Source organism: Leptodactylus fuscus, chromosome 2 (genome assembly GCF_031893055.1).
Source record: "Leptodactylus fuscus isolate aLepFus1 chromosome 2, aLepFus1.hap2, whole genome shotgun sequence".
Classification (NCBI taxonomy): Eukaryota; Metazoa; Chordata; class Amphibia; order Anura; family Leptodactylidae; genus Leptodactylus; species Leptodactylus fuscus.
The window spans coordinates 188,792,122-188,818,415 of NC_134266.1; the positions used below are offsets into that span (position 1 = coordinate 188,792,122).

A 26,294-nucleotide genomic window follows, 5' to 3' on the forward strand; every position below is an offset into this window, starting at 1 on the left:
GCATGCCCGCGCATGCGCAGTCGGCTCTGCCTAGGCAGGATGCCTAGGCAGAGTGAATTCCAGCCGGAAGACGCCGCGGGGACGCTGCACGGAGAAGACTTCTAAAGGTAAGAGAAGAACCAGCATTGATTGGCAGAATGTATAGCATTGAACTGGTTCTGCATTGAACCTTAAACTTCGAACAGCTAGTAGTGTTCGATCGAGTACGAGTATTTCGAATAGTATTCGATCAAACACCTACTCGATCGAACACTACTCGCTCATCTCTACCGCTGATGCATCTGTACAACTTGAATTCTGTAGACCCCAGTGAACTACAAACATCATCAGTTAACCAGGTTTCACCAGAATAAAACACTACAACATCTAAAAACGCCTTTTTACAAATATACATTTGTGCAATTTTGAGAACTTTTTCAACTTTTGCAGTTATCATTTTTACATTTTTTGTGAAATAACATTTTTTATTCCATTAATGTCATACTAAAGTTACATTACACTTTGAATAATTGTTGCAGTCACATTAAGTCATAAACAGTGATTTAATTGGAATGTTGCGTGACTTCTTTTATTACACATGGCAGGCTAGATAGATAATGTAAATCTTGCCACTCTTCTCAGATATACTGTATACTAGGTTTAGTTTTTAGTTAGTAAACCAACGAGTGCTGAATGCTTATAACACCACAGAATAAAAACTAAAGCTAACAGTACATAAAACACAGTAACACTAGTATTAAAGGATCTATTAATGTGTCCATGGCTCGTGACCTCCTGCAGTAAAAATGCGCTGCAGGAAAAATCGTGGCAGCCATGCATTGCGTTTTTTTTCCCGCAGCATTTTTCACAGAAAATTCACAGATGTTTCCTCTGCGGACTTTTTATTTCAATTATACCTATAGGGAAGCCGCTGGCGTTTACATAGGTATAATACACATGTTGCTATTTCCAAAACCACAACACTTAAGAGTCTCATTCTTGATACATGTAGTTCCAGATTCTAATATAGATTATGCGGCCAACTCTGCTCTTGACAAGGAATAACAAGATGTTTTGTAGGGTGGGCAAAATAGCTTGACCTTGATGTTAGGAAGTGTTAAATGCTCTCTTGTGAAATTGATTATGTTGTATACAACTCAATACTACATTTACAATTAAGCATAATCCCTTTAATACAGATGTAGTGCAGGAGGTGACTTCATAAAATCATTCCAAACAAAAAATTACCTTATTTTTGGGACGGTAAAATCAGAAGGCAATTTAGAGATCTTCACCATCTGTGGCCTGTTAGGGAACTTTTCAAAGATTCGTAGACGCAGTGGAAGTTTTTCCTTGGTATCGGCATTGGCTTCACTTTGTTTCAACTACACAAAAGCATGGAACAAGAAAAATACTGAGGTACTGACTATAACAGACAGAAGATGGCAGCAAAGGTACATTGCTTTATTCACAGCCTCCTTATTATTACAGTACTAGACTGAAAGGACATTGCGGACAATATACTGTAAAAGAATCGCCACCGATTTACTGTGTTCAGGATATATTATTGTTGTTTATCTAAATATATTACTGTATCATACCGATCTTAAGATAAGTGAAATATGAAGATAATGCATGCTTGGCTTATGTATAAAGCTGACATTATAGCATATTTTGTGCCCATAGGCTGTTTTTTTTCCTGTAAGTCTCCCAGCAGTATACGTTTCCATTGTTCCAAACACCACTGTGACTGATACAGTATGAATGAAATAAACAAATGACAATGACTCAGCCCTCTATAAGCCTCAAAATTAAGAAACACTATGTGTATGCAGTCTTGTAATACACATAAGCAGAGCTTTGTTACTTCACTATGTATTAGCCCAGAAAGGAATTGAAGTCTTCACGTCAAACCTTTCCTGCTCACACTATTGCTTCTCTGCTCATTTTTGCTAGCCCCTTTTTTTTTTTTTTTCATTTTTTTTTTTTACTAATATTGTAGGGCCTTTTGGAATGGGGAGCTTAGTCCAAGACTGCACTTTCCGTGGGGTAGAGGGAAGAAGGTTAAAGTGAGTCTACCACTTACCCAAAGCATATTTACATATCAACAGGTCTGGTTTGAGACAAAGTGTGGCCTGTGGTTAAATTAAAAGCGACGCCTCAAATGCTGATATACAAACAATGACATTGTCTTCCAGGGGAAACCCCTTTAAGGCTAAGGCCCCATGGGCCGTAATCTCAGCGCTAAAGCGCTGCGGAAAGAACCGCGGCGTGAATGCACTGTGGTTCTTTCTGTAGCGCTTTCAACAGAAAGTTTGCAGAGTTTTCCTCTGTGGACTTTCTCTTAACATCATATCTACGGAAAAGCCACCAGCGTTTCCGTAGATATAATTGACATGCTGCGATTTGCAAAGCTGCAACGGCTTTGCAAATCGCAGCGTGTCCATGCTGCGATCTTTTCCGCAAAGAGGGGATGGGATTCGCATGCATTCCCATCCACTTTGCCAGCACTGTACAACGCCACGATTTTTCCCGCAGCGTCTCCGCTGCGAGCAAATCGCAGCGTTTACGTCCCGTGGGGCCCAGCCTAAGGGTGCATTCACACAGAGGAACATGGTGAAAATGGCTGAATTTGTAGTTGAATCCGCATCAGATTCAGTGCTGAAAAAAAAGCCTTTCATTGACTTCAATGGGTTCCTTTCTCTGCTAGCACCCAGGCTCGTCTGGCTATGATTTGTATTACTGGCAACTCTATGCCAATATTTTGCAAGGTATTACAATGGATTAGCTTTAGTTATCAGATCCTCTGGAATTCAAGACCCATAGGAGGTCTAATAAATGCAATAAAAAAAAAGTTAAAAAAAAAATAAAAACATTTTTAAAAGTAAAAAAAAAAAAAGGCTGTTTCTCCTCTGATAAAAATTTGACATTCCCCAAAACAGTATAACTAAAAAGTACACCAGGCCATGCAACATCCCCATACACAGAAATACATAAAAGTTATGGGGTTTGGAAGGCAGGGAGTCAAAAATGGAAATAAAAAGATGTCACCAGTGGTAAGGGGTTAATATGTTACCCAAAACCCAGCTATGTAGATGTCATTGTGACTCTAATCCTCTCTATGCAGTCCAGTGAGTTAATTGTAGAATTGTAATTAGAGTGTTAATAATACTGTAGGACATTAGTGGAGGGGAATGAAATAATCCTAAATTAGTCAATTTACCCGTTCTTCATATTACCAAATACAGAAACAAACTAGTTATTTCCTTTAATTCAAAGGAAACATACATGCATTAAATACATTATAGAAGGAACATTCAGCAAACCATTACCTGGATTAATACATTTGTAATCACTACTTGCCTAATATACCGTATGTGCAACAAGTACATGATATAATGTAATATGCTTCAGACACTGTCAAAATATTCTATCGGCAGAAGGAATATCTGAGATTTAATACATAGATTTCAGTTTATCCTGCCCTCTGTAGGTGAAATATTATAATATCAGGGAACAGTATAGTGTGTGTTTAGAGGTATAGCTCACTTCATGTGCAAAACAGGCAAGCAGTACATCATGAGTTGGTAATTATTTGTGTATGACGTGGCAGTTTAAAAATGAAGTGTCCAATGGACCATACAATATTTTTGTGAAAGAAATCTATACAAATATGTCCAGCCTTGTTGAATTAATATATATGTGTTTAGTTGTTATATTATGCTTTTTCACTTGCTTCAAGGTACAAAATTGATGTCCTCTGACAAGGCTGGGTCATGGCCTAGACACTAGGATGTCCTCACATTCTCCCCCCATGGTCCATCCTGCCTGGAGTAACACTGCTCTATGTTTAAAACATCAGAGAGAGCCCTGTGCCAGGTAGATATTCCGGTTTCTTATAGTACCTACTCTATAATGAGGATTGCAGTGATACATGATTTACTAAACAGTAATTTAGGCTTAGTTCACATGTGAAAAAAGCCTAGCTGATTTTGTCACTGATTTTTCAGCGTCGCTTTTTTTGGACACTGTTTTTTGCATTGGATGCTGTTTTTCACACTGTTTTTGACGCTTTTTCAGTCACTGTTTTTTGAAGCTTTTTTTTTTTGCATTACAAAAAAGTACATGATAAAAAAACTGCTAGCGGTTTCAGTCGCTGTTTTTGCCAAAACAGCTGCAAAAATAAGCGACCAAAAACCGCTAGCAGTGTTTTTCAGTGCCCCATAGACTCCTATTCATTTTTTCAGGCGTTAAACGCCTGAAGAAAGGTCATGTTGCTTCTTTTTCTGCTAGCAAAAAAAGCTAGCAATAAAAAAAGCTAGCAGACAAAAAAAGCTAGCAATTCACATAGGGCTACATTTTATGGAGGCTGATTTGGCCGCGAAATCAGCTGTCAAAATCAGCGTCCATGTCCCCGTGTGAACTAGCTGGAAAGTTCATCTTTCTTGGGTTGCTTTGCTAACAAAGACCACGCTGAACTGAAACTGCCTAAAATCCATTCCAACTCTGTATCACATGATATTTTGTGTCCCAAAATTTCTGCCTAGATTTTTAGCTGTGCCGTGGGGAAAAAGTAGTCCAATGAGTTTTGCTATGGGGTCTTATGATATTTCTGTATGACAGTTGTTAGATTAATCATGGCACTCCAGGAGATAGGTATTGGTGCTCTGAAAGTGTTTCACCCCAAATGCAGATCAAAAATCAATTCAGGCACTCGATAAAATAGAAAGCATGATCAAAAACATATTACAATAAAAACGGGGATGCTGTATGAAAAAAATATAACCCCTATTGTGCATATAAAGCATCTGGCTGACACATTTTTTTGCGTACAACATCCCCTGTTTTTATTGTAATATGTTTTTTGATTAAAAGTTAAGTTTTGTTAGATGTGTTTGATTGCTAGACATCAGCCTTTCTACGGTGTTGATCTCACTCCAAGCCGATGGGGCTCATTGGTCCGTACATCCGTCATCCACAGACAACGGTGTGAACCAATATATTGACTTCCATGGAAGGTCTTATGAGTGGGCTGTGTTTTCCTTTTTCACATTTTTCCTATTGTTGAACGTAGTAGTGGAAAAAAGCCAAAAACGAAAATCCACCAATCCAAAAGTGTTCCTGTTTTAATTAAAACTTAACTTTTATTGTTCCCATATAGAAAGAAACATGCAAGTCGCTTGTTAATCAGAGGATTACATCCCTTCAGTTTACACATTTCGGGAACATAATGTTCCTTAGTCATAGGAGACACTTCCTATAACGGTATACCTGCACATTTTCTTCATCTAGTTCCAGCTTCTTCTAAATCAATTGGCAATCTGGTCTGATGAAGGTCCTTTGTGGTCCAAAAACGTTCACAACATTTCATTGGATTGCATTTCTTTGATGTACGATTACATAACACTGAAGTGGGAGCATAAAGTATTCACCTAAAGCTACATTATCGAGCGCCTGAATTGATTATTTCTGTACGACACTGAACCTTGGGATTTATATTATGTTCAGACAAAATAGGCATTTTTGTTTTATCTAATCTTCCAACAGACTTTGCATAAATCAAAGGTGAATTGTGTGTACATGAGGAATAAAATCATCTATTTAGGTCTGTTATATGTTTTGTATTCTGCAATTGTAGCAGCTTTCCCCTCTGCAGGCTCTATCTAATTTTCTGTTTATCATGAAGCTAAATAGTGGAGACTAGCTGCTATAATGTCTCCAGTACGCTGCAATCAGAAAATAATCTGTTCACCTAAGTCTCACTCACATTACAGAGAAGTTCTAAACCACTCTGATGTGTATAAAGTACTTGAGGTCAGTGAAACTTACTATTTAAAGGGGTTTGCCCAACTCTCCTGTTCACCATCTTGCAGGCTGTCTGCTCTGCTCACTTCCTGGTTTTCTTGGTGAATTGGTGGGTGGGGTTTCACTTGCTGTCTCCCAGGCAAAGCTCTGCTATTTCTCTTCATAGCAGTACATGTTTGCAGTCAGTAATGAAGGATGGTTGTAAATAAATTAGCACAGTATCACTGGAAGATGCACAATATGAAGCTGATGTAGCAGAGCTGGATTTGATAGGTGATGAGAATCCCAAATGTACATGCAACAGAACCAAGAGTCATCTTGCAATAAACTCAATTTTAGGTCTATGCTTACTTACAGAGGTAACAGTCTCCCTGTCTCAGCCATTATCAGCAAAGTTCAATTAGCCGACCTGATATCTAGAAGAGGGAGATAAACAGCTCAGAAATACAAGCTGCCCCTGAGCACTCAGCTCCCCCTCCCTCCTGAGAGCAGGGAGCTACATCACTTTTCCTGGGCGGAGAGATAAGATCATTCCCAGGTCTGTGGTTATGGAAACACAGTGTAAACAATGAAGTTAATAATCTCAGATAATAGCCAAACAAAGCAGTTTTGCTGAAGAAATGTATTTAGGAAAAGTCTTAAACCCACATAAGCTAGCAGTATAGATAAAGATCCTTGAGATGGGACAACCCCTTTAACCCCAGCAACCTATGATTGTGCCCCTGTCTCTACTAACTCACTGAACTCCTGCTTACACCTTGTACCCTTCATTTATGCAAAGTTTGTTGAAAATATATATTTGTGGAAATAACTTTACTTGTAACAGGGTTGTTCATTAAACCCACCGCAGGCAATATTAGATTTTTGTTTTCCCCTCCCCACCGTCTGAAAAACAATAACTTTTTTATTTTTCTATTCACATCCATTTGAGGGCTTAATTTTTGTGGGTCACATTGTAGTTTGTAATGGTACAGTTTAATATTCCATATAATGTACTGAATAGATGAAAAAATATCAAGATGGGGTAGAATTAGAAAAAACTGCATTTGTGAGACATTGTTACGGGATTTGCTTTTACAGTGGTCACTGTGTAGTGAAAATTACATGCTACCTGCAGGTCGGCATGATTATTTGAAAATCTTAATAAAAATTACAGTTTAAAAAAAAATTGTGTGAGGTCTATAGGTTCTGTAAGGTCTTAACAGTAACAGAATTCTAAAATACGTTTCCCTAAAGGGTACTGGAGTAGAAATAGAAAAAAGTTATTATTGGGTAGTATGGGGGAAATACTTAAAGAGGTTGTGGCATTAAATAGACTACAAAGGATAGGGGGTAAGTGTCAGATCACTTGGTTCCATGGTAATCACATGATTGGGGACCGAAAGTCCTTCTAAAGTCTCCACTGGCACTCTATTCACTGCTATGGGGCTGTGGACGCTGCTGGGGATTGCAGTCCCAGAAGCCCCATAACAGTGCGTTGAATGCTGGTTGATGTTTGGGCCCCAGAGCTCCTGATCCCTAGGGAACCCCACAGTTGAACGCCCAGTGATCCGATATCTGTGGATAGGGGCTAATTGTCCTTAGTGACACAATCCTTTTAAGAACACACTAGAAAGTCTGATAAGGGTATAATAAAATCTAAGTTATCACTTTATATACAAGTAGATCCTGAACTTTGATTTATACTAAGCTGAAGTAAGAAGACATTGACATGACTGCTGTACCAAAGACTATGATTACAGACAGCTGCAGTGGAAAAGAATGAAAAATACCAAATCTCAGCAGATAAAACATAAATCACTTTCATTTTAATAAAACAAAATTATTTTTGGAGAGCATGAAAACAATATTTGTTTTATATCTGAAACAGAACAAATCTCATATCTTGTGAGGTCTGTTCATCCTCATGTAAGTACTTCTAATTCCTGTCAGGTTATGATCTAGGAGAAGAAAACCAACAATCAATAGCTTCATTCGGCTAGTCTTCACAAAACACACTTGTTAAAGTATCCCTCTTACTGATACAGGACACTTTAAAGAGGACCTTCCACCACCTCCAACAAGTCCATTTCTTTATATCATTTAATAGGTGATGCTCCTCTGATTCCAGCACAGTTGGTATTTTTCCTCTAGTCCCCACTGTTCGTGAACTATCAATGCTGTTAGTTTTGGTGCCTGATATACTATGTAGGCTGTGTACTGTCAGGAGGTCGGTGTCAGATAGGAACAGATAAGGAGTGAGATTCTGAGCTCTGACACTGGCAGCCTATGCATGGAGCTCTGAATCACGTCCCCTGCCTGACACCGCCCTTCTGACATTACAGAGATTAAATAGTACATCAGGCACCAAAACTAACTGTGCTTGTTGCTCAGGAATAGTGGGAGCTAGAAAGAAAATTCCAACTGTGCTGGAATCAGTGGAGCGACAACTATCAACAGATGCTGAGAACTTGAATTGGCAGATGTGATGAAAGGTCCTCTTTAAATACATTTTGTTAAAGGGCTCATATTCCATCAGATTCTTTTGTATTCACTTAACAAAAGTCCTTCTAGTAATTGTGTAAACTATATGGTTCATGCTATAGTTGTGGTGGTTGCAATAGTGCACCAACAGAGGTCAAAGGGGTATGCTGTGCTTTTCTGGGTGGCATATTACAATGGTAAGCTCATAAAGTGGTGGATAATCTCCCTGTACTATGAGGTGATGTGCTGAGGCACCAGACAGAGCCATAAAGATCGTCTACTAGCCACATGAAATCAATGTGCACACAACTTTACGAAATGGCGAAATATTTGTATGTTAGGAAATCTAGTCAGAAGTCTTGCTGTAGGAATGAGATCACTGAGCAGAAAAAGAAGAGTGAGACAAGGGAGCTTGAGCAGGGAAATTATACACTGTGAACGTTGCTTTACGGATGAAATACTGATCAACACACTGTATCTTTTCATCTTATATAGTGTAGCCCTCTCTCAGCAAAAACTACTTTACATGCATATCACATATTTATCTGCAATCATATTGAGGAATTAATTGGAAATTGTGACAAAGGCTGCTGCTACTTTTCTGCAAGTTAAATCCGTTCTACACTATAGGAATATATACAGCGTTATTCAAAGAAGACACTTACATATTTATTATGCCAAATTTTGTCCTTAGCAGCATCACTTTTTTAACCTGGAGAATACATGAGAATTGTAGCAACAAAACAAATACAAACAAGCTATCATATTTCCTTTAAGATATATTAAGCCTGAAAAATGCATACTGATATCTATCTATAAATATATTGCGCTGCTCTCTAGCCAAATTACAGGTACTGTATTGCACTCTTCATGTACTATACAGTCATGGCTGTAAGTGTTGGAACTAGGGTTGAGCGATCTGGTTCGGAAAAGATCGGATTCCGATCGGCAATCGAGTAAATTTCACGATCACGATCGGAATTCCGAAACGATCTTTTCCGGCGGGATCGAGGTCAGAGGTTATGTTCCCACAATGCTTGGTTACTGGCCAATCATTATGGGAACAGCTAACATGATGCCTGAAACTCAGGCACCATGTTAGCTATGGGCAGTAATCTCATTGGTTGTTGGCAGCATCATCACACCCCACTATATAAGGATGATGCTGATGCCACGATTTTGCTGCACATACTAGCTAGGGAAAGGAGCTCAGTGGTAGCTAGGGTCAGTGTAGGCAGGTGTTTAGCTGTGCTAGTGAGGGTGTTATAGTGCTCAGACTGTATATACCTTTCACAAAAGGCATCCATTCATTTCTGACAACCAGTGGCTGTCTATAATCCAATAGGCAACTCTGTTATCAGATTTATACATACCTTTGCCAAAAAGGCATCCATTCGTTTCTGACAACAAGTGGCTGTCCATATCCAATAGGCAGTTCTGTTCTCAGATATATATATACCTTTCACAGAAAGGCATCACTTAGGGCAACACAGTGGCTCAGTGGTTAGCACTGCAGCGCTGGAGTCCTGGGTGTTCGAATCCCGCCAGGAACGATATTTTCAAGGAGTTTCTAAGTTCTCCCTGTGTTTGTGTGGATTTCCTCCCATTGTACAAAGAAAAACATACTTAAATGAAAAAAAAAAAAAAGTATATTGTGATCCCTATATGGGGCTCACAATCTACATTAAAAAAAAAAAAAGGCATCCCTTCATTTCTGAAAACCAGTGGCTGTCTATAATCCAATAGGCAGTTCTGTCCTCATATATATATATATATATATATATATATATATATATATATATATATATATATATATATTTCACAAAAAGGCATCCGTTCATTTCTGACAACCAGCGGCTGTCCACATCCAATAGGCAGCTCTGTCCTCAGATTTATACATACCTTTGCCAAAAAGGCATCCGTTTATTTCTGAAAACCAGTGTCTGTCTACATCCAATAGGCAGCTCTGTCGTCAAACTACATTCACCTTTTAAAAAAACGTATATCTACGTTTTTTTCTAAAAAACAGAGAGGCTATTCCCATCAAAAAGGGGAACGCTCCAGTCACTCAACTAAATAAAAACTGTTTTATAACTTGAAAGTTACTATTTTATTAAAAAAAACATGCCCCCAAAACTAAAAAAAAGTAAAAGGACCCAACAGTCGTGCTCTGGCCAGTGCTCAACCACCTGCCGTGAAAGGGAAAAAACAGATGTCAGCATTGCGTGTGTGTGGCGAATCCGGTATTCTGAATGCTGATAAGCCAGTCCACAGAGAACGTATTACTTCATATATTGAAGCATCTTCTTTTGGAAGGAATTCCTCCTCATATTACACTGAACGAAGCTTTGGGTCATCTGCTGTGCAAAATGTTCAATGGAGATCCAGTTCACCCCCTTCTAAATTAACCTGTCCAACAAATTTGGAAGAAGTTGACAGATCTGCTGCATTATTTGATCATTCAATGTCCAAGTTCACAGAAATACTGCTGTCATCTGACGATGATGAAACACAAATTCCAGATGCGGCTGCCTTCACCATCATCCAGGCCAGTCCATGCGTTAGTGTGGAAGATTGTTCACAAGAGCCAGTGGATGATGACTGTGTTGACAAAACTTGGTCTCCACGTGAAGAGGATCATTGAACTACTTCTGATGATGAGCTTCAAGTTCGTTTGCCAGTGCCACCAAAATGTCATCCAATTAATGCACAAATCCCAGTAATAACACACACACCAGTAAACGCTACTTCCGCCGGCACTGCGCAACCCAAAGCACCTAAACGTGCTAACCTGAAAAAGAAAGGCTCCAAACAAACTGTGTGGTTATATTTCACCAAAGATGAAAATGACCCAGCGAGGGTGATATGCAAGACTTGCAAGCAGTCACTTAGCCGAGGAAAGGACACTAGGCACCTCAATACAAATGCTATGCCTAGGCATCTGAAATCTGTACACCCATCACTTTTTAAAATGTATAATAAACAAGAAAGTGAAGAGAGGGATGTGCCTGTGAACGTTGATCCACCATGAGCTTTAGTGAGTTCTTCCATCTACTTTTCCAATGCCAGTGCCACATACAGACCAACGTCATGTGTGCCAGGCAGCAGTGCTGGACAACAGTCAAGCAATTGGTTTAAAACAATTACAGGAACCACTAGCCAAAGAGCTATGTCTGAATTTCGCATGCAAATTGCTCCAACATGTTTCTTTGTTTCTGGCTCTAATATTCAGCCCACTATCCAACAAGTATTAGAAAGGAAAAAAACCTATCCAGCCACACATGAGCGTGCTAAGCTGCTTACCTCCAGCATTTCAAAACTACTGACTTTGGAAATGGTCCCTTTCCGTTTTGTGGAATCAAAGGCTTTTCGCTTCCTGATGGCCCATGCTGTGCCCCAATATGTTGTACCCAGCCGCCAGTACTTTTCACGAAAGGCGGTCCCTGACTTGCAGGAGCATGTCAAGCAACAGATCAAGCGTGCCTTAAAGCAATCTGTTAGTGGATGTGTGCATTTGACAATGGACACATGGACTAGCCAGAATGGGCAGGGCCACTACCTATCTCTGACCGCACATTGGGTCAACATGTTTGACCCCTGTCAAAATGTTGACAGCAGTTTGTCGTCTGTTTTTCCAACACAAAGGAGGGTCATTCAGAAGTCATTGGGGGTTCCAACTTCCCCTTCAACAAATTCTGATGCTTGGGGGTTACACGGTGGCTCAGTGAATACCACCGCAGCGCTGGAGTCCTAGTGTTCAAATCCCGCCAAGGGCAAAAAATGTGGGGCTTACAATCTACATTAAAAAAGAAAAAAAAAACAAACAACAAATTCTGAAACTTCATTTCCTGAGAGTTCCGGGGACGGAATGAGTTCCACACCAGAACCTCCATCACATCATGGGTCTGGAAATGCACCTAATATGTATCGGCGTGCTAGCGGGCGAAGGCAGCAAGCAGTACTCAAACTAATTAGTTTGGGGGAAACTGCTCACACTGCCGAAAACATCAAAGATGCAATAATTGCTGAAACTGAGTTATGATTTGGTCTGCTAGACCTTAAAATAGGCAACATGGTCTGCGACAATGGTAGAAATTTGGTGGCGGCCCTGAATTTGTTCCCATTGACGCATATATCTTGCCTTCCTCATGTATTCAATTTGGTGGTGCAAGCGTTCTTGAAACACTATCCTGATCTTGCACCCCTGATTGACAAAGTACGAACATTGTGTGCCCATATACGACGGTCCAAGGTAGCTTCAGCTCTCATGGCTCAGTTTCAGCGCAAACACCACTTGCCCATTCACAGGCTCATATGTGATGTCCCCACCAGGTGGAATTTGACATTGCATATGTTGCTGAGGTTTGTCGAACAGAAGCTAGCAGTAATTGATCTTTTGATGACGAGAGGGGCCCGACGTACAAATGTTGCCCTGGTAAACCTTCATCTTATGGCTGTGGAGTGGGCACAGCTGCATGACATCTGTTTGGTTCTTCAGTGTCTGGAATAATGCACAAAACAACACCAGCGTCAGCATGACTGTGCCACTTTTGTGCACACTGAAGGACAGCCTCATAACTTTGAGGGATCAGGTATTTGCAACAGAGGAGGAATAGGAGATTTTCTTTGAAGACAGCAAGGACTTGGAAGACCACCATTGCCACCATGACTCCAGGGCTGGGTGGATCAGGCAATGGTTGGAGACTGGGTCACAGACTCAAATAGCCTCTGTGGGTACTTATTCAGAGGAGGACGAGGAGGATGAGGACGGTTTAGATCAGGAGATTGATGTCACTGAGGAGGAGACATTCCAGCAGTCCCAGTCAACAGGCATTGTGTGTGGATGGGGGGATGCAGAAGAGACTATAGTCAGCTTAGATGAGTTGGACAGTCATGAATCGCCACCAGGTACATTGGCACACATGTGTCATTTCATGCTAAATTGTCTTCTGGAAGATAAACGTGTGAAAAACATGCTTGCAGATCCTGAATACTGGGTGGCAACCCTACTTGATCCTCGCTTCAGGGATAAAGTTCCAGGCTTCATTTCCATCACACCACAGACTTATAGGGGTATCGATATGTACCATCAAAAACTGTTGGACGACTTAATGGACACATTTCCTACACAAAGCAGTGAGTCAAGATCATCTCCAACTCCTGCACACCTTTAACAACACCGTGGTGGTCCCAGAGACAGAAGCACAGCCTGTTGCAAAGGAAGTGTGGGCATAATGGCTAATGCTTGGCTGTCTTTGTTGAGGCCTACTACAGCAACATTAAATGTAGAGGTATCAGACCGGAGACAGCATTTTTTGTTGCAGGTGCAAGATTATATGAAAATGCACATAGGCATCTTACCACAAGAGTCTTTCCTGCTGGACTACTGGGTGTTGAAGATGGAAATGTGGCCTGAACTTTCCCAGTATGCCCTGGGGTTACATTCCTGTCCAGCAGCTAGTGTCTTTTCTGAACGACTGTTCAGCACTGCAGGTGGTGTTATCACAGAGCTTCGGACAAGACTGTCTGCTGACAATGTCGATTGCCTGAGTTTCATAAAGATGAATGAGTCCTGGATTGAGAAGGGCTATAACACACCATTGGCATTATAAAGAAATCGATGTTACAAAATGTCTCATCGATTTTCTGTAGCTCCTCCTGCACATACCTTTTTTTTTTAGGTTACAATTTTTCAAAGGCTCATGTGCTTCAATTTTAGGACTCCTAGTCCTACTGAAAAAAAAAATATTTTAAGGCCTATGCTTCCTTGGGGAGAGGTCACTCATATGACTGAGGCTCATGTGCTTCAATTTTTGGACTTCACGTTGTGTAGTCATGAAAATATATTTTACCGGCTATGCTTACTTTTAAAGAGGTCATTCATGTGACTGAGGCTCATATGCTTCGATTTTTGGACTCCACGCTGTGTAGTGATTAAACAATGTTTTATGGCCATTTAAGTGTTCCCTTGCTCTTTCTATGCATTCTAAGAACTTGTATGTGTTTTTGGGTAACTTTTTTTAGCTTTTAAAAAACGATGTTAGAAAAAAAAAATCCCATAGACTTGCATTAGGATCGGAATTGGGATCGAGTTCAGGTTCGAATGGAAAATTATCAGAAATCGGATTTCAAAAATCGATCCTGAAAAGTCAAGATCGGCTCAACCCTAGTTAGAACCCATTAAATTTTTGCAGTTAATGAAGTATTTCTTTCAGAAAATGATTGTCATACCATATGTTTTATTATACACATTTATTTCCTTTGTGTGTTTTGGAATACCAAAAAACATTTACACCTTCTTAAATCTCTCAACTGGAATTTTGGACCTCTCTTCTTTTGCAAACTACTCCAGATCTCATATTTTTGAAGGGTGCCTTCTGCCAGCATCAATTTTAAGTACTCTCCATGAGTGTACAATGGGATTGAGATCTGGACTCATTCTTGTCCTCTTTAGAAGTCTCCAGCACTTTGTTTCCATCCATTTCTGGATGCTTTTTGAAGTATTCTTGGAGTAATTGTCCTGCTGGAAGATCCATGACCTAGGATGCAAACCCAGCTTTCTGACACTGATTTCACCGCACACAGTCAAGACACCCAGTGCTAGAGACAGCAAAAGAACCCCAAAACACCTTTGAATATCTTTGACTGTTGGCCCTTTTTTTTTTTTTTCTTTCTAGGTCTAGCAGTATAGCTTTTTAATGTCCCTTTAATTCCCCCCCAGGGGAACGGGGGGGGGGGGGGGGTCTGGGGGTCCCCCTTAGGATTTTTTGAAAAAATTAGCCCTAAAAATGCGTTTTTGAGGCGTTTTTTAACTAGTTAGCTGTATTTGACCAACCGGGGGGAGGGAGGTGGGCCAAGTACACGGGAGCGAGCCTGTTCCTGTGTCTGTACCACACATGTGACCTAGCTTCCTGCTCACAGATAAAGGAGGGTCTCACCATCTATTTATAGAGCTGTATGTCTGATGCCTAGCTTCACCTATAATTAAAAAAATAAAATAAAATGTTATCCTGCACACCCCCTTTAATGTTCCCCAGGCTATTGGCTTCCATCACTGCACTCCCATGGTTTAATGTCCTCCTCCAGTGACCCCCATTATTTAATGTCCCCCTACAGTTGTTATATACCGCTAGAAAGCCGACTTTCATGATCTGTGCCCCATGTGAAGAGCTATCAGTGCTGGTACCGTAGCTCTTCACAATGAGAAGGGCGTTTCTGACACTCTCGAACGTCCTTCTTCACAGCAGTGCCTATAGCGCTGTACTGTGAGAGAGGGGAGCAACGCCCCCTCCCCTCCTGATAATATTCGTCTATGGACGAGTACTGGGGGGCGTTCCTCCCCACACTGCTGTGAAGAAGGTCATTCCTGACTGACTGTAAAGAGCTACAATACCGGCACCAATAGCTCTTCACCTGGGGCATAGATCCCCCTTCAGTATTATATGCTTCACAGTGGCCCCTCACACAGTATTATATGCTCCATTTTAGGCCCCGAAACAGTATTATATTCTCCACTTTGGGCCCCCATACAAAGGGTTATATGCACCACAGTAGACCCCCACATAGTATCCCACTCAGTATTATATGCACCACAGTAGGGCCCCCAGACTCAGTACTATATGTACCACAGTAGGGCCCCCACACTCAGTATTATATGCACCACAGTAGGGCCCCACACTCAGTAATATATGCACCACAGTAGGGCCCCACACTCAGTAATATATGCACCACAGTAGGGCCCCACACAGTATCCCACTCAGTAATATATGCATCACAGTAGACCCCCACTCAGTATCATGTGCATCACAGTAGGGCCCCCACACAGTAGACCCCCACTCAGTATTATGTGCATCACAGTAGACCCCCACTCAGTATTATGTGCATCACAGTAGGGCCCCCACACAGTAGACCCCCACTCAGTATTATGTGCATCACAGTAGGGCCCCCACACAGTAGACCCCCACTCAGTATTATGTGCATCACAGTAGGGCCCCCACACAGTAGACCCCCACTCAGTATCATGTGCATCACAGTAGGGCCCCCACACAGTAGACCCCCACTCAGTATTATGTGCATCACAGTAGGGCCCCCACACAGTAGACCCCCACTCAGTATTACGTGCATCACAGTAGGGCCCCCACACCCCGAGAATTTTACTTACCTGAAGTTCCACATGACATGTCCCACGAAGAGCAGCCAGCGTCCTCCTCCATGTTCTGGCTGCCAGCGCTGATGACGTCAGTCCCTGGCAGATGCTGCGTCGGGGCAGAGGTCACTCCACAGTCAGTGCAGGCCGTGGGCCGTGCGACCACAGCCTGCACTGACAGCTTTCAGTGGTATGTGCATTTGCACATATTGCTGAAAGCAACGGTCGCTAACTAACAGGAATTCCAATACAGAATTCCCCGTTAGTTCTGTGCTGGGGCGGGCAAGTGCCGGGGGCCCCCAGAGGCTATGTGGGCCCCGGCACTTGCCGAACTATGCTCTGTGCTGCCGCTGGCCATGCGACCTGCATGCCCGGCCCTGGATCCGCCTCTGCCTGCCATATCATTTAATTTCATGCAAATGTCGAGAGATAGTTTGCGCTGACACTGATGCACTCTGAGCCTGCAGGACAGCTTGAATTTCTTTGGAACTTGATAGGGGCTGCTTATCCACCATCCAGACTATCCTGCGTTGCAACCTTTTATCAATTTTCCTCTTCCGTCCATGTCCATGGAGATTAGCTACAATGCTATGGTGAGTAAACTTCTTAACTATGTCGTGCAACATGGACAAAGCTGTCTGGAGACACTCTTGTAAATTTGAGACTGTTGATATTTTTCTACAATTTTGGTTCTCAAGTCCTCAGACTGTTAACTTCTCCCCTTTCTGTGCTGTATGCTTAGTGTGGCACACACAGACACATAATACAAAGCCTGAGTAAACTTCTCTTCTTTTTATCTGGTTTCAGGTGTGATTTTTATACTGCCCACACCTGTTACTTGCCACAGGTGAGTTTGACCAAGCATCACATGCTTAAAATAAAATTATTTACCCACACTTTTGAAAAGGTGTCGACAATTTTGTCATTATCATTTTTTGAGTTTTGTGTGAAATTATGTCCAATTTGGCTTTTTTATGTTTTTTTTTTTTGGTGTTATTCCAATACATACAAATGAAATAAATGTGTATTTGCAATAATTTTCTGGGAAAAATACTATAGCTGTATGTACAGTGTATTGCACTCTCCTCTGTACTATACATATTGTGTCGCTCTCGACCTGTACTATACATATTGTGTTGCTCTCCAACTGTGCTATATGTATTGTACTGTTCTCTGCCTCTACAACTTGTATTGTTCTCTATGTGGAATACAAGTATTTTACTACTTTCTATCTGCAGTAACTGTATTTTACTGTTCTCTTTACAGTCTCTTTATGACTTTTATAACTAAGAAATTTCATTACTTTTATCAGTTATTTTTCTTTACTCTCCAGTTTTGTGTATATTGTATTGGTATTTTGGAGGCTTAAAGAATTAGTTACTAGCTATATTGATGTAGTTAGATATAGAGCAAAAATTCTGTTCTATGTCTTAGCCATGTATCTTTATAGAATGACTTGTTTCCCATCTGGCACTTAGCATTAAGGCACATGACTCGCCAGCTGGATTCCCCCATGGCAGTGCCAACAGCAGACTGCCCAGGATTCCATTATGTGTATGTCTGCTTTTGCATCATGTTGCTCCTTGGTCAGAGTATCTAACTTCATGTTACTGCTATTTATATACAGTTTAGTACAATGTAATAAACATCAGACCTTTACATTTATATTCAATGCTAAATCTGGACCATTGGGGGCTTTTGTGCAACATCATTTTTTCTACATTTTCTTCCCAGCAATTTCTATCCAGAAATTACTACTAGATATAATTACTAGAGATGAGCGAACATTAAAATGTTCGAGGTTCGAAATTCGATTCGAACAGCCGCTCACTGTTCGAGTGTTCGAATGGGTTTCGAACCCCATTATAGTCTATGGGGAACATAAACTCGTTAAGGGGGAAACCCAAATTCGTGTCTGGAGGGTCACCAAGTCCACTATGACACCCCAGGAAATGATACCAACACCCTGGAATGACACTGGGACAGCAGGGGAAGCATGTCTGGGGGCATAAAAGTCACTTTATTTCATGGAAATCCCTGTCAGTTTGCGATTTTCGCAAGCTAACTTTTCCCCATAGAAATGCATTGGCCAGTGCTGATTGGCCAGAGTACGGAACTCGACCAATCAGCGCTGGCTCTGCTGGAGGAGGCGGAGTCTAAGATCGCTCCACACCAGTCTCCATTCAGGTCCGACCTTAGACTCCGCCTCCTCCAGCAGAGCCAGCGCTGATTGGCCGAATTCCGTACTCTGGCCAATCAGCGCTGGCCAATGCATTCTATTAGCCCGATGAAGTAGAGCTGAATGTGTGTGCTAAGCACACACATTCAGCACTGCTTCATCGGGCTAATAGAATGCATTGGCCAGCGCTGATTGGCCGAATTCCGTACTCTGGCCAATCAGCACTGGCCAATGCATTCTATTAGCCCGATGAAGTAGAGCTGAATGTGTGTGCTAAGCACACACATTCAGCACTGCTTCATCACGCCAATACAATGCATTAGCCAGTGCTGATTGGCCAGAGTACGGAATTCGGCCAATCAGCGCTGGCCAATGCATTCTATTAGCCCGATGAAGTAGAGCTGAATGTGTTTGCTAAGCACACTCATTCAGCACTGCTTCATCACGCCAATACAATGCATTAGCCAGTGCTGATTGGCCAGAGTATGGAATTCGGCCAATCAGCGCTGGCCAATGCATTCTATTAGCCCGATGAAGTAGAGCTGAATGTGTGTGCTAAGCACACACATTCAGCACTGCTTCATCACGCCAATACAATGCATTAGCCAGTGCTGATTGGCCAGAGTACGGAATTCGGCCAATCAGCGCTGGCCAATGCATTCTATTAGCCCGATGAAGTAGAGCTGAATGTGTGTGCTAAGCACACTCATTCAGCACTGCTTCATCACGCCAATACAATGCATTAGCCAGTGCTGATTGGCCAGAGTACGGAATTCGGCCAATCAGCGCTGGCCAATGCATTCTATTAGCCCGATGAAGTAGAGCTGAATGTGTGTGCTAAGCACACACATTCAGCTCTACTTCATCGGGCTAATAGAATGCATTGGCCAGCGCTGATTGGCCAGCGTACGGAATTCGGCCAATCAGCGCTGGCTCTGCTGGAGGAGGCGGAGTCTAAGATCGCTCCACACCAGTCTCCATTCAGGTCCGACCTTAGACTCCGCCTCCTCCAGCAGAGCCAGCGCTGATTGGCCGAATTCCGTACTCTGGCCAATCAGCACTGGCTAATGCATTGTATTGGCGTGATGAAGCAGTGCTGAATGTGTGTGCTTAGCACACACATTCAGCTCTACTTCATCGGGCTAATAGAATGCATTGGCCAGCGCTGATTGGCCGAATTCCGTACTCTGGCCAATCAGCACTGGCTAATGCATTGTATTGGCGTGATGAAGCAGTGCTGAATGTGTGTGCTTAGCACACACATTCAGCTCTACTTCATCGGGCTAATAGAATGCATTGGCCAATCAGCGCTGGCCAATGCATTCTATTAGCGTGAACTGAGTTTGCACAGGGGTTCTAGTGCACCCTCGGCTCTGCTACATCAGATTGCTACATCTGATGTAGCAGTGCCGAGTGTGCATCAGATGTGTAGTTGAGCAAAACTGACTCAGCACTGCTAAGTCTCTGCATTCGCATAGGAATGCATTGGCCAGCCTTCGGCCAATCAGCGCTGGCTCTGCCGGAGGAGGCGGAGTCTAAGGTCGGACCTGAATGGAGACTGGTGTGGAGCGATCTTAGACTCCGCCTCCTCCAGCAGAGCCAGCGCTGATTGGTCGAGTTCCGTACTCTGGCCAATCAGCACTGGCTAATGCATTGTATTGGCGTGATGAAGCAGTGCTGAATGTGTGTGCTTAGCACACACACATTCAGCTCTACTTCATCGGGCTAATAGAATGCATTGGCCAGCGCTGATTGGCCGAATTCCGTACTCTGGCCAATCAGCGCTGGCCAATGCATTCTATTAGCTTGATGAAGCAGAGTGTGCACAAGGGTTCAAGCGCACCCTCGGCTCTGATGTAGCAGAGCTGAGGGTGCACAAGGGTTCAAGTGCACCCTCGGCTCTCCTACATCAGAGCCGAGGGTGCGCTTGAACCCTTGTGCAGCCTCGGCTCTGCTACATCAGAGCCGAGGGTGCGCTTGAACCCTTGTGCACACTCTGCTTCATCAAGCTAATAGAATGCATTGGCCAGCGCTGATTGGCCAGAGTACGGAATTCGGCCAATCAGCGCTGGCCAATGCATCCCTATGGGAAAAAGTTTATCTCACAAAAATCACAATTACACACCCGATAGAGCCCCAAAAAGTTATTTTTAATAACATTCCCCCCTAAATAAAGGTTATCATTAGCTATCCCTGCCTGTACAGCTATCCCTGTCTCTTAGTCACAAAGTTCACATTCTCATATGACCCGGATTTGAAATCCACTATTCGTCTAAAATGGAGGTCACCTGATTTCGGCAGCCAATGACTTTTTCCAATTTTTTTCAATGCCCCCGGTGTCGTAGTTCCTGTCCCACCTCCCCTGCGCTGTTATTGGTGCAAAAAAGGCGCCAGGGAAGGTGGGAGGGGAATCGAATTTTGGCGCACTTTACCGCGCGGTGTTCGATTCGATTCGAACATGGCGAACACCCTGATATCCGATCGAACATGTGTTCGATAGAACACTGTTCGCTCATCTCTAATAATTACTGTACTTTATCTTCACTTTTCAGTGCACACATTTCTTTGTCTTGCATTCAATTTTATTCTACAAACACGATAAGGTGAGCAGTGTGCAGATTACAAACTACTAATCTAATTTATTCCTGAATTGGTGACCTATAAAATAGAGTTATCTTATTTCTGTCAAGCTTTAACAATATGGCATCTTGGAATACCTAAAAAATGTGCTTGTGCCCCATTGGAATTTAGCAAAATAAAAGGAGGATATAATAGTGGAGGATATTAAAATATGCAAGTGCCTTCGAATCCCTTTTGCTAAAAATAAGAGAGGAAATAATAAAGGCAGAATTATTGGTTCAGTGAGGTTCTCACAGCTCAGTAAGTCTGTTCTGGGCTTATACAGCTTAATTGACAAGCTCATTATCATTGTGGTTGTGATTAAATGCTCCATTGCCATTTCAAGGATTATAAGAATTCCCTGCTGAGCTCCACATTTCAGGAAGAATGCGGAGAAGTGCGGTCTTATAATGATGAACACACAGCACAAGTTTGCTTAAAATAAAAGTCATACTTCAGTTCTTATTACAGAATGTGAGGTATTAGCATCGGCTTGCACCTAACTATAGAACAGTAAGAAAATGTACAAAACGTCAACAATGCTAAATTTGTGTATATTAGAACTATATTGGAATATTCACTTTTTTTAACGTATTGCAGGAAGGTAGTTCTCTAGAGAAGATGGAGCAGGTGAAAAGTAACCGAAATCCAGAGAAACAAAGTGTTCATAAAAAAACATAATGCTATTAATTCTATCTAGCTATGATATTAAAGGATAATAAATACAAGCAGGCTACCACTGAGAAACATCCAGTGTATATTGAAAAGTTATGCACCTTTCTACTTTTGCAGCATTTAATACTTTTGTTACAGGGCAGAATTCAGCTTCAATCTGTTAGGGTATGTAAACACAGTGGAAAATGAAGAGTAATGCTTTGACATTCGGTCATGGCTTTCTGCTCCTGGTTAGGTGCCGATCAATAGGTCTAATCAGCAGGGAGTCTTGGGTGCGGAATCCGCGGTAAGATGCAGCAGGATGCAGATTTATTTAGCGTGAACACAATGGGAGGCAGATTCGAGGGCCAAATCCGCCCCAAATTAGTAGTAAATCCCTATGTGTGAACCTACCCTTAGGAGTAACAACATAGATTATGGAGGAAAAGGTGAACAGCATACAGCCTTAGATTTAAAAAAGATTGCTTCGAAGGGCTCATGCCTAAAACCATGCAAAAGCCTTTTCACTCTGAACATACATTTGTTATGGGTACGGAAGTCAAGACCTGTTTAAAAAGTTCCTGAATTTGCATGTGAGATCATGTTTGGGGTGTAGTCCTCATTTGTGAAAACATGCATAAAAGATCCCTTCAAAGAGGAAGAAACAGTCTTTATAGTTACATACATAGTAGATGAGGTTGGATGAGGACAACAGCCCAAGTCCAATCTATAACCCTACAGTCCGCTACAGTGTTTATACAGATTAAGGCAAAAAAAAAAAAACATGAGGCTCATGCCAATTGCCCCATTTCAGGGAAGAAAAAATCCTTCTCAACTCCAATCTGGCAGTCAGTATAAAAACCCTGTATCAAAGTGTCCAAATCCATAACCCCTAATATTGTTCTCTTCTAGAAAGGCATCCAGCCCTTACAGAAAGTACAAAATTTATGTTAAGGTGTTAGGGTCCCCTGACCTACTATATCTCCATGTATGTCTGCCCAGTATGAAACAGAATTTTTGCTTCTCATTAGTATAAAATAAAATCTTAACTATAGCGTGGTGCAATATAAAGATTATTATAATTTGTTGTCTTCTGAAGACAGCCTGTGAATACGTCACTCAGCATCCCCTCTGTGAGCCACCTTGTATGAACAGCTCCCATTCTGGCAAACTCAAGCTTTCCTTTTATTATGAGGACAGCCATGCAAGTCCATGATATATTATAAGGGAAATTCAACAAAAATGACTGGTTGGTAGGGGCTTTAGCCGACAAAATCAGCTATTTGATGCTGGTGCTAGGAGCAAAGCCACAGTCTGAGAGCTGTTATCTTTGATAGGACAACCCTAATAATAATAAAAATATAATAATAATAATAATAATGATATAATAAGCTACTTTATTCAGGAAAACAGCAACCTACGTGAAATAATCACTTATCACAGGGATAAAACAGCACAAACTATACACAGACTGCATGTGCAGTAGATTATAAATGTACAGATTAAATCTATAATACTATAATATGGCTCCGCGTAGGTGGTTACTAGTGATTGTAGTGTCTGATTATAATCAAAGTCAACATTTCAGTGTTTTTAGCAATCAAATAAATTGTCCCTTTACTCATTGGTTACAATGCACATATTGAATAGATGCAATGAAAGGTAAATGTAATTCTTTAAGTAGGTAATAAAGTAACAGAAAATAACATGCATTGCTAAGGATTAGTATCAAAATCACTTTATTTGCAGGTAGCAATTCACGCATTAGGTACTGCTCATATTTTAATTGACAGCATAATTGAACAAAGAAGAATAGAGCTGATGTAACACAAAGAAAATATAATTACTAAAGATGTGACAAAAAGAGGAGATATCACAGGAAATGAAATTCAGCATTTCAAGGCTGAATAGAAATGTTAGAAATGTTTTTTTTTTTTTCTGGAATATGGCTTCATAGACGTTAAAAAAAGATGATAATGGAAATGTTAGCACATCATAATTGTTTACCCTTTCTATCTTCACCTGGAAATTAGGAACAAAGATTGAATTCCCAAGATGGTAATAAGCTATTGTGTTCTTAAATAGTTCCAGCTACTGCAGCTCTGGCTCCGATCTTCTTCCTCTCTGCTATTCTTAAATCTATGCTGTATATTATGATCCTAAGAGTGAGTAAAACTAACATGACAGAGTGTAAAAGAAAGTATCTCGACCATTGGTTAAGTTGTATCCAGTGTATACAAGCTGAGCAATGAATGTGAGTGAACCTGTTGATGTGTGGCTGACAACTCTGCTGTCAGATTCCTGTGTTACAGCACTGCTCCAAATGAGAGCTCACTTAAAGTGCTTTTCCCATCTTAGACATATACAGGATAAACCATAAATGTCTTATAGATGTGGATTCTACCTCCAGGAACTGCACCAATGTTGAGGACGGGATTTGGACACCCTTGTTGTGTAGCTGCCTATGAGACATGAGCAGCTATCTCTATTGATTTCTAGTGTGGCACAGTAGCACAGCATTACACAGGAAAGCTGGGAGAACTGCATCTGAAATATGAGCAAGCAACACAATTTGTTTTCACTGCTGCCAAAAACATGGTACAAATAGAGAACATATTTACAACTGCCAGTGGTAGAAGGAGACTGATTGATGGTGATGTGTAGCAAGGGTTGTCAAAGGTAAATAAAGTGCATATTAGGGGATTTGGAAGTTGCGGGTAAAAAATTGTACAATGGGTCAGGTAGCAGGTTTCCACTCCTAACGGCATAATTCAGTAGTGGTGCCAAAGAAGACACAAATCAGGATTAAAAATGATTTGTGTCTGAAGGGCAGTATAAAATGGTGGTTAATAGGTCTTCAGGGTTTTTTGATATGTACTTGATACATCAGATAACCCCTTTACATTTAAGTTGTTTTATCTTATTCATTGCTGTCTGTTAAACTTCATTTGCTATAAATGGCTTTATTCCAGAGCCCAAACTGGAGTCCCTGATAGCCTGGTATCTGACGTATCTGACATAAATAGTCGATTATTTCCTATAGGTTCTATAGCAGTGCGCACAAGAGCAATAAATAAAAAACCAATAGGAGAAAGGGGTGCTCAACATAGCGACTTAGTAACAACAGCCTGGGTCAAACGTCAAGGCTGTTTCTTATACTACAAAAAACAAAGATAAAATATAAGAAAAACACACAAATAAATGCTGACTCTCCAGGCACCTTCACACCTGATCACAAACCTGTGCGTGAAAATAACCTTTAGCCAAAATGTTCCTTTACATATAGCACTGATTCCAGTAATAGAAGAAATAAATTACAGAAGATGTAAGCTATGTGTAGAATACAAATACTATGCCCATCAGCTTGTATTCTGTGGATAAAGAAGGATGCTGCAATATGGTGATAACTATCGAAATAACTTGACATCTGCACTGACAGGCAATGTATTTAAGTATGATATACAGTCATGGCCAAAAGTTTTGAGAATGACACAAATATTATATTTTCACATGATCTGCTGTCCTCTGGTTTTTATGTGTGTTTGTCAGATGTTTTTATCACATACAGAAATATAATTGCAATCATATTATGAGTAACAAAAGCTTATATTGACAGTTAGAATGAGTTAATGCAGCAAGTCAATATTTGCAGTGTTGACCCTTCTTCTTCAGGACCTCTGCAATTCTCCCTGGCACGCTCTCAATCAACTTCTGGACCAAATCCTGACTGATAGCAGTCCATTCTTGCACAATCAATGCTTGCATTTTGTCAGAATTTGTAGGTTTTTCTTCGTCCACCCGTCTCTTGATGATTGACCATAAGTTCTCAATGGGATTAAGATTTGGGGAGTTTCCAGGCCATGGACCCAAAATCTCTGTTTTGTTCCCTGAGCCATTTAGTTATCGCCTTTGCTTTATGGCAAGGTGCTCCATCATGCCGGAAAAGGCATTGTTGATCGCCAAACTGCTCTTGGACGGTTGGGAGAAGTTGATCTTGGAGGACATTCTGGTACCATTCTTTATTCATGGCTGTGTTTTTAGGCAAGACTGTGAGAGAGCTGATTCCCTTGGCTGAGAAGCAACCCCACACATGAATGGTTTCAGGATGCTTTACAGTTGGAATGAGACAAGACTGGTGGTAGCGCTCACCTCGTCTTCTCCGAATAAGCTGTTTTCCAGATGTCCCAAACAATCGAAAAGGGGATTCATCAGAGAAAATGACTTTACCCCAGTCCTCAGCAGTCCACTCCCTGTACCTTTTGCAGAATATCAGTCTGTCCCTGATGTTTTTTCTGGAGAGAAGTGGCTTCTTTGCTGCCCTCCTTGAGACCAGGCCTTGCTCCAAGAGTCTCCGCCTCACAGTGCGTGCAGATGCACTCACGCCTGCCTACTGCCATTCCTGAGCAAGCTCTGCACTGCTGGTAACCCGATACCGCAGCTGAAACACTT

General features: G+C 41.4%; 1 protein-coding gene across 2 annotated transcripts in view; it reads right to left on the minus strand.

The window, feature by feature from the left end:
- Window positions 1-26,294, minus strand: part of NALCN (sodium leak channel, non-selective) — a 356,507-nt gene that overhangs the window by 84,955 nt on the left and 245,258 nt on the right. For both annotated transcript variants that reach the window (XM_075265321.1, XM_075265319.1), the window contains one exon: window positions 1,228-1,364. In XM_075265321.1, the coding sequence (XP_075121422.1) occupies window positions 1,228-1,364 (137 nt within the window). The remainder of the gene's footprint in view (window positions 1-1,227; window positions 1,365-26,294) is intronic.